The sequence below is a fragment of the Arachis ipaensis genome, chromosome B05, assembly GCF_000816755.2.
Source record: "Arachis ipaensis cultivar K30076 chromosome B05, Araip1.1, whole genome shotgun sequence".
NCBI classification, from domain to species: domain Eukaryota; kingdom Viridiplantae; phylum Streptophyta; class Magnoliopsida; order Fabales; family Fabaceae; genus Arachis; species Arachis ipaensis.
In genome coordinates this window covers 140,982,576-140,999,556 of record NC_029789.2, presented here as the reverse complement: position 1 = coordinate 140,999,556, position 16,981 = coordinate 140,982,576, and the positions used below count along the sequence as shown (strand labels likewise).

Below are 16,981 nucleotides of genomic sequence, written 5' to 3'. Positions count from 1 at the left end.
ATATTAAAAATAAATTAAATATCACATATATTTATATATTAATATATAATAATTAATTTAAGAACTGATTTTTTGTTTATATATAATATTTTTTATATAAAATAGCCATCCTTATGCGACTAGAAATTTATCAAATGAAAAATAAAATTTGAATTCAAATTTATTACCTACAATTTTATTATATTAATTGAAATTTAATATGAAAAGGAGAAAATAAAAAAATATTGTGAATAATATTAGTAAAATAAAGTAATCACTACGCCAAACACGGTGAATAGCGGCCAATATTTGGAGGCCACACACCTCGCCGCTGCAAAGCTGCTGGGGAAGGCAGAACTCCTTCGCGTGCCACGATCATCAGCGGCGACTCCACCAAAAACGCCGCCATCACCAACGGGACGCAAAAATAGCGGCGAAGATCTGGAGGCCACACACCTCGCCGCCGCGAAACATGCCGGGGAAGCAGAACTTCTTCGCGTGCCTTATCATCAGCGGCGACTCCATCACAAAACGCCGCCAGGTGAGGATTCAATCTTAAGCATTCTAATTTTTATTCTGCCCCCTTTTTTTTTCCTATAACCCTGAGTTGATTCCCCCCAAATGTGCAGAAAACCCGCGAAGAGTAATTGGGAGCCCGCGAAGCACACCCATTGCTGCTATTCCAAAATAAGGTTGTGAAGGCAGGACTCTTTCGCGGGCCACAAATCAGCGGCGATTGCATCGCAAAACGCCACCAGGTGAAGATTTGCTAACTCAATTTCTCCTTTACCCCTTTTTAATTTTTCCTATAAATTCTAATTCAAAAACTGCCCAAATTAAGCAGAACCCCGCGAAGAGTCCTTCGAAGCGCGCGAGATCTGCTGCCGTCTCTGTTTCACTGCGAAGGTGCTGCCGATACTGGGTCCTCTGCCGGCCGTGCACGAAACTGTTGAGCCACCTTCCACCGTTCGCTATCCTGAGCTATCGCGGCTTCTCCTTGTCCCTGGTTAGTTCTAACACCCTAAGCTTTCCTTCGTGTTTTAACTGCTGCATTGATTGGGTTATGGATTTGATTCATCTGATTTGGTCACATGTGAGCAAGCTCAGCTGGCTACTCATTATTCTGCTCCTGTCATAATTTTAACCAACTGAACACGTGAGTTGTGATTGGCTAGATAGATAATTGAGTTAGATTACTTAGCAGATTGTATTTCAATCTTTTAAGAGACATTGCTGATTAGAACCTCATCAACAAACCCGGTTCTGTTGCAGGAAGCGACTTCGTTCGGTGTCGATTGCTAAGTATTGTGCACAAAAATTGCCAAAGGGTGATGTTGTTTGCGCTGTTGATAATAATTGCAAAATAATTTGGGGCATAGAAGCTTCTAGAGCACACTCCAAACAAGGTTTTTTTTCTTTCTACTTTCTTATTATATATGAATATCAAGATCTTGATTTATTATTGTTGTACTATTCCTCGTTAGGCTTGGTGAGTAGTAGAATTGATCATTCAAACTACACAAGAATGCATATCTAATATTGCACGATCTCAGCACCAGTTAAAAAAAGAATGCATTACCTGGTAGTTTGTTAAATTGGAAGGGTTGGGGTTAAAAAGGCTAAAATTCACATGATGCTTTAAGGATAAAGGATGAATGGTATATTGAGAATACATATCTAATGAAGCCATATTTTAAAAAAACTAGCACTTTGTAAAATTGACTCTTCCAAGTGATCATTGAACGTTGGTAATTTATTTTTCAACTGCTGTTTTGCTGGTCCGTTAAGTGTGCTTTAGACCTTGGTATATTTTGTGAAAACATTTTTGCTAGAAGAGGTTAACATTTTATTTCAGCAGAATTTCATTAACCTTTTTCAGCAAATAAATAAGGTAACATTGTGATTCCTTTGAAGTTAAATAATTAGAATTCAGAAACCAAGCTCACCCCAATCTAGGATGAGATGCTAAAGTGAGAAGAATGAATTCAAACTGTATAATGAACCAGTCATGCATTTAATGGTTACTGCAATATTTAACTGCAGGAAAACAAGCAGGATTCTAACACATTTATATGTGCCCGAAAACTAAAAAAACCTTGTCTCCCTGATAGCGCTTGCCCTGTTTAATTAGAACCTAAACATGGAAAAATATGGAGTTAATATTAACATCATTTGAGTTTGAGTCTCCTATATGATTATTGTTGAGGCTAAGGCAAAATTGGCTTATTGGGACCAATAGGAGTATAGCAGCTAACACCATCACACCAGAAGATTGTGGTTGAGAGAATAATCCCTATTTGTTTGAACAATTGTCAACTCCTAATGCAATAAGCAAGAGACCTAAAAACTCCCCTGCAGTTAGATACTTTCTTGATCTTTCTTGATCTCAATCTCCTTTAACAGTGTTATTTTACTGAACTTAAAAGACTTGCAAAATTTTAGTTCCTTAATAGTGTATACTTATCCCTAAAAAAAACAACATTCATTCTATATTTTCCACATATACATTTTGTATTTATAAGAAACAGAGGTGAATGGGGGTATATAGTGTTTATCTTAAAGTAGCATATTTGATTGATAGAAGTAATAGCATTATTGTCACCTTGGGATAAATTTAACCAAAGAAATAGCTTTGTTTTTCTATGGACTTCCCTGTTTTCAATTGTTATGAGAAACGGTGAAACTAATCCTTTATATGAGATGTGTTTCCCTTGCAGCTTTTAAAGTAATACAATAAAATAAATTAAAACCATGTTAGAGTTTGAACTTATAGTCCTTTAGGATTTGGTTTTTTTTGCATTGCTTTAATTCTGAGTTAGTTATGAAATGCTATTTGGTTAAAGTCCTTTAGGATTTGGTTTTGTTTTGTTCCTTAGTTTAAATTTTTTTATGTCTACCTAGCAAAACCGTGAATGTATATAATTTATTTAATTAATTAGTGGATTTCATTCATCAAAGTAACATATTTTAAAAGCATTTAGTCCATTAAATCGAATAATACTACATGAAGGTATATAGCAAACATGGGAGTCTTGTAATCTCAAACAAATGACACAACAAAAGGAAACAAAAGATGGGAATATAAGGAGGGATGCATAGGATTCCCAAATTCACTTTTCTTTTCTTTTTATTTTTTGGTTTGCAAGTGCATATGCTAAGTAGAAAAGATAGGGAGAGAGCAAGTGAGAAAGTGAGTGAAGTGAAAATCCAAAGCACTTTGGAAATGGTGGCTTCAGTATGTAATGTGATCATCAATCAAAGTTTTTCTTTTGAAAAAACAAGATCTCTCTTCTTGGCTTAAAAATAGAATTAAAGAAAGGCAAGGACTTAGGAGGGATAATGTTATATGTTAGTGGCAAGTTCTATTTGGCAAAGAGAAATGCATGCTTAACAGCATAAGTTTTATTATCAGTATGCCCAAATTTTAGTATATATGCGTCTCTCAAAATTGATGAGTGTTTGTTTCGATTGCTGAGAAATTATCAAACATTATAAGTAGGGTAAAACACACTCTTTTTTTGGGCGCTTTTTTTTTTCGGTAGGTCCTAAAATTCATTTTAACCAAAAGGACATGATAAAGAGCCTAAACAAATTTTGATAAGAGTTTTTAATAATAAAATTTTAGGTTAGAGATTTGTACCAAGAATAATAGTAATAATAATAAAAAGAAAATTAATTCAATGATATTGTTGTTGTGAAGACAAGGCACAGACTAGAAGATCTTGTCCAACATTCATAAGGCAAGTTGCTTACAAAAAACATACCAAATTATTAAGAGTCCTAATTCATTCATTTAATTATTTTTTATTTTTAAATAAAAAACTTTTATTTTTTTTAATCTTTTTTATGTTCTTGGAAAATAACACCTGATTAGAAGACTAAAAAATGAGGTATGAGATTTTAACTTCTTTTCTCAACATGAGCTTTTTTTTTTTCCATCCTAAAATATAGTAAACTCAAAATTGTTTGTCCTAACTTTATAGTTGTTGTGCTCTGTTTCCCTTGCTTACGGTTTTTGTTTTATTCACTGCAAAACAAATGAGCTGAATTATTAGTAATTAACTATTTGCTCATTTGGGTGAACTATGATGAGGCGTTACTATCAAATTATAAAAACTTTATGGTTCCATTTGTAAAAGTTGAATTTGGGACCTGTACTGTGGTATATCAAGGCCCAGGAAAAGAGAATTATTTTTCCTCGGTATTCATCAGTTCGGCATATCCAAAATTAATTTATCACAAATTAAAATTTCATTTAAAGTTTTATTGTTGGCTAACGAATTGTTACATGTATAAAACAAGATTCGAACTTTCAACACTTTATTTAAATGAACTAGTGAACTAACTATTAGACCGACTACAGTTGGTTTTGGAAAAGAAAACTTTATCAAACACTATTTGAACTATATTTCAATTAGATTCTGCATGCTTTTCTGTTGTTATCTATCATATGATTCACCTTTATATTTCTGCTGCCACACTAAGTAATCCGAAGGTGGGAAAAAATTGTACGTGATGACTGATGAGTGTAACATTTTATTTTATCATGATTAATTTAGGATTTCAATTCCTATCCAATAATAAATTTGATGCAAATAAATACAACGCCTCACTTTATAAAATTGTACGTGTAGCCATTGCTATTTGAAATGAAATGTGCTTCTTTTCTTAAGTCTTATATTGTGTAGTTTGATGTTTCCTTTAATTTCAGGCCTGGTACTTTCAGAATTGAAGTTTCCATTGTGCTTGGTGGCGGTCTTGAACCAGGTTCAGTCCAATTTACTCAATCTACATATGTAATATATCTGCTATGAATATGACCCTGATGATGAAAACAAACTTTAATGTTTTGTGGGTGGAACAAGTTGGAAATACTTGCTGCTTTTACTGGTTGTCTTGATGAATGAATTGTTGCTTCACTGTCTATGACCCTAATACGAATTATTACTTGGCATTTGATTTGAGCTAGTTGTTTGAGAAGTTACAATGGATTTTTCATTACGGTTTCTTTTTCCGCCACCGGGGATGGGGGTGGGGTTCATGTTTACTTGCCACTTCAGTCCAGGATGAATTTGCTGCCAATGAGTTAGTGCAAAGCATCCCGGATTATCAACAGATAAAATAATATGCCGCAGAGCATTAATTATCCAATATCCGAAACAATATTCGAGCTTTGTAATTGAATGTTCTTTTTATTTATTTAATTTTTCTACTTGTGGTTCATTTGGCAGCATAATGTTGATTAGAAGGATTAATTTAGCCTTGGCTTGTGATATCTAGATGGTTGTCTTCAACGTATTTATAGGCTTTTGCCACTGCATGAGAGAGTTATATATGAATTATATAAGTATTAATATATGTAGTTGCCACTGCATGTTAAGCTGCTTTATTAATAACCATTTGAAATCATGGCTAAGAGCTTCATCATCGACATAAACATGCCAGCATGCTTTGCTCGAGAAACTTGGTAGTAAATGTTTAGATTTATCTCCAAAATTTTTCATGTTAGATTAATTTTTTATTAATATTTCCCTAAAATGAACTTTTTATTTCTTTCAAATGATCTTTTTAGTCAAATTTATCTTTCAAAAAATTTAAATTAGGCATAACAGAGGATATTATATCCGGCTATTCTCTCCTTATTTTGTTTAGATAACCCGCAATTAAGGGCAGAAAATTTGTATTTGATGTTTCTGTTCATTATGATAGTTTAGTTTCTTATTAATTATTACATAAATCTAACTTACTCCTATTATTTTTTTTCCATCATTTTTTAAGGTTTTTCCTTCTTTGTCTTTTCATTTTTTGGACTTGGGATCAGCAATTCTTTCTACCAGTAATTTTTTATAAAGCACAGAATTTTGACAATGAGTAAGCAACCTCCCCAATTCTTTCTACATAGTTTTGATTGCAATATATTGTGGAGCTTACTACGTATGGTACTCTCCCATCCAATAACTGTGATAAACTGTTACTGCTTTTTAAGTTCTATGTAAAAGTCTTACTGTTCATTTATTTGTTTGTGCTATTTCATCTATTTAGACATTGATAAGAGTTGGATTATAAAGCCACGTGGTAGTGTAGAATATATGGATGGTCTGAATAGATTCCTTGATTTCGCATTTGCCAATGCATCATCCGATGGGATGATACTTTGCCCATGTCCTTTGTGTGGGTTCCGGTTTTACCAAACCAGAGAGGACGCCTACGATCATCTTCTGATGAAACCCTTTCCCTCGAACTATACCTTTTGGTTACATCACGGTGAGAGGATCGTAGATGAGAGCTCTAACGGCAGAGAAGAATTAGAACCCACTCGTAACTCTGGTGATCAAATGCGTGACATGGTCCACGAGGCATTTAACTTCACGGGAATGCAAGGGGATGATGAAGACTCGATGGATGAACATGTCGGAGACGGTGTGGATGGCTTGCCGTACTCCTCCAATGAACCTACCCGCGAGGCTCGTGCCTTACAAGACTTGCTTGAGGATGGCGAGCAAGAACTATATCCGGGATGCTTAGGATTCTCGAAGCTTTCTTTCCTGGTAAGACTGTACCATATAAAGTGCATGTGCGGAGTGAGTGATAAGGCTTTCGGTTTGATTCTAGAGCTATTGGGGGAAGCCTTTCAGCATGCAAAGATTCCGAAGACCTTGCACGATGCCAAGAGGATCATACGGAAGCTTGGTATTGAGTACAAGAGGATAGATGCATGTCCAAATGACTGCATGCTATACCAGGGCTCCGACCAAGACCTGTCTAGATGCAAACAGTGTGGAGCATCCAGGTGGAAGCAAAAGACCCGGAAGAATTCTGTAGTAAGGATCAACGTCGTCGTCAAGAAGAATGGGAAACCTCAGGCGGCGAAAATTCTCCGTTACTTTCCTCTGATTCCACGGTTGCAGCGATTATTCATGTCCAGCAAGACAGCCAGGGACATGTTGTGGCACAAGAGAGGAACCAATTCTGACGGTTATTTAAGGCATCCCAGGGATGGTGAGGCCTGGAAAGCATTTGATAGGAGATACACTGACTTCTCTGGTGATCCGCGCAGTGTTCGCTTAGCCCTGGCCAGCGATGGCTTCAATCCTTATGGAAACCTTAGTTCAAAGTATTCAATATGGCTAGTGATTCTTATTCCGTACAACTTACCCCCTGGATTTGCATGAAACAAACCAACTTTATTCTCTCTATGATTATTCCCGGCCCTAAAATGCCTGGCAATGACATAGATGTCTACCTACAACCCCTCATCCATGAGTTGAAGCAGTTGTGGGCCGGTGTTGATACGTACGACGCCTCTGAGAAGAAAACATTTAAGATGCGTGCTGCTTTGATGTGGACTATCAGCGACTTTCCTGGATTAGGCAATTTATCTGGCTGGAATACGTACGGCGGGAGAGCTTGCCCCACGTGCAATTTGGACGCCGATCCGAGGCGACTCACCTTCAGTCAGAAATGGTGTTTCATGGGTCATCGTCGCTTCTTGAATCACGATCACAGATATAGACAGGACCGGATTAGATTTGATGGAAATGTAGAGGATAGATCCCCGCCTGTCAAATTGACTGGCAGGGATATCTTGAGACAGTTGGAGGGTGTGCCAGTCACACACGGCAAGGTGGGCGCGGTGGGCGGTAAAAGAAGGCGCGGACAGCAGACCGTGGTTCAAGACGAGTCTCCCTGGAAAAAGAGGAGTATATTTTTTGATCTCCCATACTGGGAGAACAACGAAATACGCCACAACCTTGACGTGATGCACATAGAGAAGAATGTGTGCGACAACATCGTCTTCACCATGTTAAACGAGAGTGGAAAGTCCAAAGACCACCTAAAGGCTCGAAAAGATCTCCAGTTGATGGGAATCAGGCATGATATGTGGCCACTTGAAGGTGGAAAGTATCCTTCTGCAATCTTTACCATGTCTAATCCACAGAAGGATGTCTTTCTTCGGACCATCAAGAATGTGGTCTTCCCAGACGGGTACTCCAGCAACATCTCTCGTTGTGTTGATTTAAAACAGCGCAAGTTATCGGGTTTGAAGAGTCATGACTGCCACATTCTAATGGAGCATCTAATTCCAATTGCGTCAAGACACACATTGCCCACCCAAGTGTCCGCCGTCTTGGCTCAGTTATCAGCCTTTTTTCGACTACTATGCAGCAAATCCATAGATCCTCATCAACTCCCTATCCTTCAGGATCGTGTGGTCCACACACTATGCCACATGGAGATGATATTTCCACCATCCTTTTTCACAGTCATGGTTCATCTAACGGTTCATTTGGTCGAGGAGGCACGCCTCGGTGGCCCAGTGCATTACCGGTGGATGTACCCAATTGAGAGGTAAAAATCTACTTGACATTCTCGACCTGTTTTTTTAAGATAGCCGGCAGCTATAATTTTACGTGTTATGTTCTCGAAGGTACCTATGTCGTCTCAAGCAGTACGTGCGTAATAGGGCACAACCGGAGGGATCTATTGCAGAGGGCTACCTGTCAGAAGAGATTCTCACATTCTGTTCAAGATATCTAGATAATGTCGAGACTAGGATCAACCGACCGACGCGGGTTGACGATCGGCTGAATGATGCCCTGCCCAGTGAGGTTTCTAGCATGTTCCCAGTAGTTGGAAAGGCGGCCGGGGCTGCTTCATATTTTACTTTGACAGCCACTGAGATCCTTCAAGCACATCGTCATGTACTGGTCAATTGCCTTGCTGTTGAGAAATTTTTGGAGTAAGTATCAAGACCGAGGTCCAAAATTTTGCAGTGAACCTATATGATAATCATAGTATTGAATACGTCAATATTTATCTGAATGCATAGGGAGTACAGAGCCATCACAAAGAGAAAACTGCGAAGTAGAACGAGGTCCCAGGCTCACATAGATAGTGTGGTGCACAGAGAATTCCCCAACTGGTTCAGGCATGAGGTAATCCTTAATATCATAGGATCCCAGTACCATTTGATGCTATCTTTCATCTAATGGTTCAATTCCAGGTCCCATTCGGAAGCACCAGTCATTCGAACGAGTTGCAGTGGCTTGCCTGTGGGCCCCGTGCTCAGGCCAGACGCTTTCAAGCTTACAACGTCAATGGATTTAAATTTAGATCCGTCTCAAGGGATGAAGGGCTGAAAACACAAAATAGCGGGGTTTATGTCACTTCAGATACCCGGAGTTATGCAAGCAAACGGGATCTCAATGTTGCCGTTGGCGGTGTCTCGTACTACGGGAGATTAGTAGACATCATCGAGCTAAATTATAGTGGTCAGTTCAATGTAGTCTTGTTCAAATGTCTCTGGGCAGACACCACGTCGGGCAGAGGCATACGACAAGACGAGTTGGGTCATACCTGTGTCAATTTTGCCAATCCGATTCACACCGGTGATCGAGAAGACGATGAGCCGTACATCCTAGCATCTGAGGCGCGTCTTGTGTTCTACGTGGAGGATGAGGTGGACAACGGGTGGAGTGTAGTAGTCCATGTGATGCCAAGAGATTTGTTTGACATGGGCGAAGATTATGAACATTGTGAAGTCGACTTTCATCCCCAGTTGTGTATGACTAGCTTGCCTGAATTTGATGTCGAAGGCTTGCGGTTGACAAGAGATGAGATTTTAGAGGAGTCCACAAATGACGTGGTTGAGGATTGTGATGAGGCCGCCTCATATAAAGATATCTAGATTGAGTTAGTTCTTATTATTTAGTACTTATCCCCTCGTATAAATCGATATTATTTGACTGGGTTCTGATATAAATCGATTTTTTTTAACTATTGCCTCTCATATAAGATTTCCTACAATCACGTTTTTTTAATTGTCCCTGTACGTTGGTAATAGTTCCGTTGCCTTTCAGGGAAATTGGAGAGTCGAGACTTCTATCCCATTACCACAAGCCGTTTGTTCGCAGAGAAGATGATAGAGGCGTCTCCATTCCCTTCGTTGGACCACGCAACATCCTTTGCAAGGCAGTTGTGGTTCAAAGAGTCGAGTATACAGTCATGGCTGGATGCCTTTTCTGGGCAAAGTCACCTCTTTCGAGCCATTAGTCATGCGCCGGGTTCTCTGATGAGGGTTTGTTTGCTGATCCCAAATTTATTAGTATGTGTTTCCTTGTCAAATTCTTTGTTGTAACCCATTTCACGCGGTTATGTTAAATCTATAGGAATTGCATCAATGGGACCGAAAGTACCGGGCTAAATTTGGGTTTGAGTTTAGAACAAGTACGGAATTGTGGTTCTCACAGAAAATACTTGACGAGGCGAAGGTAATACTTCCTATTTTACCTTTCGATTTATCTAATTTATACAACATCTCTCTGTCTATGTAGCTAAATGCCTACGTTGTGCTGTTTTGGTAAAATTGCTTATTTTATATGAGAGTAAACTCTATTCCCCTTGCTAGAAGAAATTTAGTTGCTTTAAGTTGTCTGCTAGCATCTACCACATACAAATATGTGCCGGTCTCTGTATTTACTCAATTTGTAATTGCTTGTATTGACATGGTCTGAGCTAGCTCAAGAAAGCACCCAATTATTTAGTATGGCCAGTGATTTTCTAATTCACTTAGCATTGTAAAAGATTACTAACATATCCCTACAAGTTTCAGGTGGTCCATGATATATCATGACCGTGATATTGTGTATCTCACCATTTGAAACCAAAACCAAATAAAATGGAGTTCAAATTAAGAAAGTAACCCTTCGGAAAAATCCAGGTGGATGGATACTTGGATCATATTACAATCTCAGTTAAAAACCCCATTTAAGAATGCATACTTAAGATTGAGTTGTTTAAGAGGCCAGCCTTGGAAAAGTGTAGTTGATAAAATGGTAAGTTGAGACCAATGCATGGACTTATCTCTCATAAAAAAACACGTGGTCTTCTTTCTTAATTATGAAGCTTGTGATAAGAATCTAAGACTTGAGAAAGAGTTTACGGTGGTTTATTAGAATTTTTTGTTAATGCCAGTGATAAGAATAATGGGCATGATCTTGCTGTCCTTATTATCTTTTTGATTGATAGTTGGTCTATGTGTGCTTTCATTTTTTCTTCTGCTTCCTATTCATAGTATTAATAATAAATACTTTGTACAGACACGATATGAAAATACTCTGGTCGTTGAACTGGATGTTGCATCACGGGAGGAATTCAAGCTCATAGAACATGGCCTTGAACGACTATGGGACAGTAAGAAATACATTATATATGCAATAGTAATATAATATGATTGTATGTCACACTCTAATCTATCAATTGTTGCTTTGTGTCTCGATATGATGCTGGACTCTTAGGGTTATCTCGTCCAAAGATCCAAGAGGCATCCGAAGAACCAGGAGAGGTGGTTCCAGATTCGATCGAGAAAGAGGACGTTGTCTCCTCTGATGGGTCTGATGAATCCACTTCTGCAGGACGAAATTGCTCAATGCTGTCATGTGACCTCAACAAAACACCAGATGAGAATGAATATCCTTACAGTGGAATGTCTCCTGGAAAGAAGAATGCATGGCACTTGGCTAATTGGGCAACACGGTACTTGAATCCGTGAGGACAGAGCTTTAAGTTATTTGAACATTTTCAATTCAGGTTATTTAGGAAAGTCGAACCTTGTTCATTGGTTTTGTCGTGACTTTATAACTTCTCAGATTGTTATATTGAGACGGTTTTCTTGTTGAAAAGTATTATCATGTTACAGAACTTGGGGAATGTAATATTTAGCCAAGATTGGGACAGTTATTATTTTTTAGAGTCGATTAATTGATGAATTGGATTTATCACTATTCCATGCCACAATGAAGGCCATCAAGTCTACTTTTATACATATTTCATTTGCTGTTATTTAAAGTTTTTTAAAAATAAATTTTAAATAAACTACATCGTATGTAAGTTTGATAAATTAAACTTTAAAAATAATTTTCAGTAAGCACAACTAATAATATTTATATTAAATAAATAATCTATTAACTGCGAAGTTATTATAATAAATAAAATATATAATGTTTCATGTTGGATAACTTAGAGAATGTGACACAGCACTAAATTTTCATTCGCCAGGGCTTAAAATTTTGTGGTAAACCGTGAATGGTTCTTCGGCAAGCTTTTAATTTTTCTTGTGAAAATTAAAATCTTTAGGGTATCTTTAAATATCAAAAAATGAATAAATTTAGTTAATTTTTAAATATTTATATTTATTATAATATTTTTAACTTTAAAAAATTATTTTGCAAAATATAATTACTATTAATTATGCCCATTGAAAATTATTTTTAGTTTGATTTATGAAAAATAAATTTTAAACATTTATAATGATATTTTCCTTTAAAAATGAATTTAATTACAGTAAACATGTAAATCAAAGCCAATTCATTCGATTTATTAGCATTTTAAACATACATCTAATTCGACTATATACTTGATTCTATTTTTATTCAATAATATTTTCAGCTAAGTCAAATCCACATCCAAAGATGAATTTTTCACTAAACCCTATACAATTTTGCGTCATCGCTAACATAGTGCATTTTTCAATTGTATTTAGTTACTGATGCTTTATTTTATCTTATTAATAAATTAGCTTTAAAAGTCAGGTGTAAGGTATTTGGGTTTTAGGCAAAATCAATGACCCGCCAATTTAATTGAACTCCTTTGATTGAAAATTTTCGTGCCCCAGCCTCTGCGGCAGTCATATAATATGCTCCCAAATCCTTATACACTCCAACCCTAACTCAAAAACATTTAACGAAGGCATCCCCCAACCCATAGAAGCTCTGACATCTCGGGCACCAAGGAGAAATCTATAACCTGCGTCGGAACCTTGTTGTCTCGAGAAGCTGCCGGTCGTTCAGGTCTCTCCGCCTGTGTGGTCGTCTTCCGGTGCCCAACCTCTCTACTCCGGTAACCCTCCCTCTTTCTAACACCAAAATGGGTGAATTTAAAATTATTGATTTCAGTGGGTGCTCTTAATATGACTGAAATTTGTTTTGTTCCTTTCACCGTAAGCCTATTTTCTTCTGGGTAAGAGGTGAACAGAATAGAATATTAATATGAAGGTGTATAGGCCCGTAATACAATAAGGACTTATGAATATTAATGAACAATGAGGATCCCCTTTTGATTCAGTTTGTTGCTTACTTGAGGCTACACTATTATAACCTGCTCTGTAGTATCATTGTTTAAGATTCTTAGATTGACGTCCGCTTTATGTATGGGCTAATTTGGGTTGTATAATTTGAACCACCGAAATGCATATATCACTTGAAAAGGATTAATTTGATGCGCATGTTTGAATCTTATGAAGAGGTATATCCAATGTAAAGTTGGGAACGGAGGAGTGGGACCTAGAAGTTTGTGTATCGAAAGGGGATACAGGTTTTAGATTTGGTAGTTTAAAATGCACCACTCTTTTAGAAGTATACTTGACTTGGTATTAAAAATGCGTTGACTAATTCAGGAAATTATGAGAGCTTCTAGTTAGATGTTACCCCCGTTTGCACTCACCAGCGTGGCCATTTAGCATAGTTTTGTCTTATTTTCACCTAAAGCTTAGTAAGATTCAATACCTTCTTAGCTTGCTGTCATGCTTCATTACATATTTCCATTCACTTTACAATACAATTGTTTGTCTCTTTCCTACTTTATCTCATCCTTAATATTTATATGTAATCCTCAGAGCAGCATGGTTTTCTTATTGTATTGCAGTTCAAATTTGATTATTATTCGATGATTATTATAGAATTGATATGTGTATAGGCATAAGTACTTATTTAAACATATTAATAAACTAGCTACTAAATCAATGTAACTAATTGGTTCACGTTTCTGTGTGTATAATTGTGTATCTATATAGAAATATTTATTGGGCCAACATGCAAAAGCTAAAGTTTGAGATCCAAACATGGCAACTCTACTACAATCCATAGGCCTACGAGAACAGCAAAATGTTTCACTGTCTCTTAATTTTGGAGACAAATTGGACAAATAGGATCTTTATTTACTCTTTACTCTTTACTGAGCCAATTATACTCTCTATCTCTATAGCTAAATTTTCAATAATTATTTTCAACAATTATAAATTTTATGTTCCTTTTTAGATAACAGAACCATTAATAAATTTAAGGTAAGTTCTATAGTGTCTTTGTTATGGTACCTAAATTGCCTAACATTTTTTTTAAAGTAAAAAATAAAATATTTAAAATAAAAAGTAAATCATGTAAAATTTATTAAATATTATTTATTGACTTTTTTTTAGTAACTTAGGTACAAAGTGATAGATACCATAGCATTTACCTAAGTTTAATATGTACATTGCATTATACTCTGGTTTGGTGATACTTACCTATACATACTGCATTATATATATTTCAAATATTCCCTGCTGATTGGTGCAACATGTTCATATAAATTATTTAGTCACTTAGCCTTAAATGTATGAAATTTGGAGTTGCCGTTTGCTACACTCGTGAATGTATGTGGATCTTTTCCCGTGAAATGTTTGGGAGTATCTTAGATTTCTAGGCAGAAATTATATTTCCACATATATGTAATCTTATATCCATATTCAGACTTGTGTTTTCTATATGAATTAGTTAATGTGGATTATATATCAATTCTGATTGTAACAAATTTACCAAAACAGCATGAATGTGCTTTGACTTTTTTTATTTTTATTTCTTTTTTAGGTTGAAACAGGCGCCCTATACCTCCTAAAATGGCTAGAAAAGGGCGTTTCACAAGAAAACCGAAAGTAGGACAAGGATGTCAGCAACCACAAACGGCTCCGCCTCCGGTCCCACCTCCGGCCTTGGTTTCCCACCACGATGAATTTGAAATTCTCCTGGACAGTGGTGATAGTGTCCCTCCAACTTCACGCCCGTTCCTTCCGCCGCGCAGTATACCAAGGCCGACTCCACAAACGAGCACAACTAACATTCAGAACTCGGAGCCAAGCCATGTAAACTCGGCAGATAACGCTAATGATGTAGATTCTGTTGATCAAGCAGCTGATGAGTCTGTTGTTGATTCTAGAGCTCAGAATCGCAAAGGACGCAAGACTACAGAGTTTTGGGAAGTCAGGATAATCGGTAATTTAGCTAGTAAATTTGATGTGTTCAATATGATTTATACTCTTGTTAAGTTTTATTATTCTCGTATGCTATCCACTACGGATAAACATAAGGTATTATGTTTGGCTTATAGATTCCGATGGCACAATCAAGCCGGCAAGACTAAGCGTGAGGGAGGCTATGGAACGGCCTAACGGTAGAAAGATCGTCCTCAGGTTCAACAGAGCAAAGCAAGCCATTGGAAACGAAGCTGGACTGTTGAGTGGCGTGCTTGGTCTGCTAGGATCAGACTTTGGAAAGTTTCCTATCTGTGAGGAAAGCTGGCGGAAGATTACCACAAAGGACAAAGTTTATAGCGAATGTGTGAAGGTAAAAGTTTATATCCCCTTTGAAATATCTTGCTTATTTTTACAATTTTTGACAAATTTTTGGTTATCTGTATAGCAAATTTTCCACATTGATGAAGATAGCGAAGGAGTTATAAAAAAAATATCTTGAAAAGTATGGGGAAGTCCTGGAAGGAGACAAGGCTGAGGTTGTATAATGCTTATTTCGAGCCAACGTCCACGACTGAAGAAAATATTGAGAACCGTCCGCCGGGAATCGATCGAGAGCATTGGAGATGGTTCCTTGAGTATCGCGCCAAACCTGAAACGAAGGTAATCTAGTATATCATTGGTAAACAACTTTTATGTAAATTATTGTTGCATTGAGTCTTTTTAGATCATCTTATCTTCGCCTTTTGTCTCTATTGGACCAATAGGAGAAGTGCAAGAAAAATGCGAAGAATCGATCAAAACAGCAATATACACACACTGGCGGTTCAAAAAGCTTTGCACGACGGATCGAAGAAGAGGTATATAACTTTTTTTGTTCACTCTTTGGACTATTTCCGTGACTTGAGATTGCCTTGATTGTGTGGAGAACGGTAATAGCATAAAATTTGTTGATGCAGTCGGAACAACAAGGGAGAATAGTCGGAAGAGGGGAGTTATGGATCGCAGTGCACAAAAAAAAGGACGGCTCCTACATGAATGATGAAGCAAGAGCAATCGGTGTAAGTACCAATATTTATAATTGATCGATAAAGTTATGACCTCAAATAGGGTAATAGTCTATTTTTCTATGTTATTTTGTTTTTGTTCCTGTTTGATGAATGGTTTGATACTCTATGTTAAAGTGGACCAAGATACTCTCACAATTCATATTCCAGCTTACTTTAATTGTCATTGCTAATTTTCCTGTTATGTTTATAGACTCTAGTTGTCATTGCTAATTTACCTATGTTATCATTTGGTGTGTTCTTGACATGAGATGGACCCATCAACATAATTGTTGTATTTGCTAATCTGTGTCTGTAGGAAAGAATTGAGGAGATTGAGCAACAGGATGAGTCATCTAGGGTGTTGTCTCAGAATGATTCCATTGCTCAGGTTTTTGGAAAAGAGAAACCGGGTAGAGTACGTGGTGTGGGTTTTGGACCGACTCCTAGTCAGCTCTTCGGGCCAAATTCACATGGGTATGGCAACGGAGTCCAACTAGAGGAGACTCAGAAGAAGCTGCTTGAACTGGAGGGACAGCTGGAAGGCGAGAAGTTAAAGAGGAAGGCGATGGAGGATGAGGCAGCAGCAGATAAGAAAAAGATGAAGGCGATGGAGAGTGCTCTGATTTATCTGTTAAAAACCGCCGCCATTTCCCGCCTCTCTTGTAGTGAATAGAGAGAGCATTAATTAAGAGAGAGTAAGCATATTATATATAGTAGTAACTAAATCCAAATTAAATTCCTATATATTTTTCACAGAACTTGAGTTTGAAAATCTTTATTAAGAGAATAAACTATTTATTATTTTGACAAGTCATGCATGTATTATTACTCAGTAAATTATTGGGAAAAATGTACTCAAAAGATTGTACTGATAATAAATCAAAAGATGTAG

General features: G+C 37.0%; 2 protein-coding genes across 4 annotated transcripts; both read left to right on the top strand.

The window, feature by feature from the left end:
* On the top strand, positions 245 to 11,340 carry LOC107644508. 3 transcript variants are annotated; one of them, XR_002347500.1, is made up of 8 exons: positions 245 to 520; positions 609 to 737; positions 824 to 985; positions 1,252 to 1,385; positions 4,691 to 4,746; positions 5,801 to 5,850; positions 11,079 to 11,172; positions 11,277 to 11,318. XR_002347500.1 is itself a non-coding variant. In XM_016348375.2 (8 exons), exons 1-4 carry the CDS (start codon positions 7,103 to 7,105, stop codon positions 9,665 to 9,667), a joined length of 2,328 nt encoding a protein of 775 aa, XP_016203861.1. In that variant the 5' UTR covers positions 7,076 to 7,102; the 3' UTR covers positions 9,668 to 9,672; positions 9,840 to 10,057; positions 10,149 to 10,250; positions 11,079 to 11,172; positions 11,277 to 11,340. The 3 variants fall into 3 exon arrangements, 1 of the variants encoding a protein (XP_016203861.1); XR_002347499.1 differs by having other exon boundaries at positions 5,758 to 5,850; XM_016348375.2 differs by lacking the exons at positions 245 to 520; positions 609 to 737; positions 824 to 985; ... (1 more) ...; positions 4,691 to 4,746; positions 5,801 to 5,850 and adding exons at positions 7,076 to 8,328; positions 8,408 to 8,719; positions 8,810 to 8,915; ... (1 more) ...; positions 9,840 to 10,057; positions 10,149 to 10,250 and having other exon boundaries at positions 11,277 to 11,340.
* LOC107641338 lies at positions 12,593 to 16,762 on the top strand. The gene is made up of 7 exons (XM_016344832.2): positions 12,593 to 12,876; positions 14,661 to 15,062; positions 15,178 to 15,413; positions 15,489 to 15,703; positions 15,808 to 15,900; positions 16,000 to 16,101; positions 16,406 to 16,762. Exons 4-7 carry the CDS (start codon positions 15,548 to 15,550, stop codon positions 16,760 to 16,762), a joined length of 708 nt encoding a protein of 235 aa, XP_016200318.1. The 5' UTR covers positions 12,593 to 12,876; positions 14,661 to 15,062; positions 15,178 to 15,413; positions 15,489 to 15,547.

What these genes read in the sequence shown, in the direction of transcription:
- LOC107644508 (XM_016348375.2), top strand. Translation starts at nt 7,103, where the DNA reads ATGGCTAGTGATTCTTATTCCGTACAACTTACCCCCTGGATTTGCATG. An exon ending in GCTGTTGAGAAATTTTTGGA is followed by an intron (nt 8,720 to 8,809) that starts GTAAGTATCAAG and finishes CTGAATGCATAG; the next exon opens with GGAGTACAGAGCCATCACAA. An exon ending in CCAACTGGTTCAGGCATGAG is followed by an intron (nt 8,916 to 8,983) that starts GTAATCCTTAAT and finishes GTTCAATTCCAG; the next exon opens with GTCCCATTCGGAAGCACCAG.
- LOC107641338 (XM_016344832.2), top strand. Translation starts at nt 15,548, where the DNA reads ATGGGGAAGTCCTGGAAGGAGACAAGGCTGAGGTTGTATAATGCTTAT. An exon ending in CACGACGGATCGAAGAAGAG is followed by an intron (nt 15,901 to 15,999) that starts GTATATAACTTT and finishes TTGTTGATGCAG; the next exon opens with TCGGAACAACAAGGGAGAAT. An exon ending in ATGAAGCAAGAGCAATCGGT is followed by an intron (nt 16,102 to 16,405) that starts GTAAGTACCAAT and finishes CTGTGTCTGTAG; the next exon opens with GAAAGAATTGAGGAGATTGA.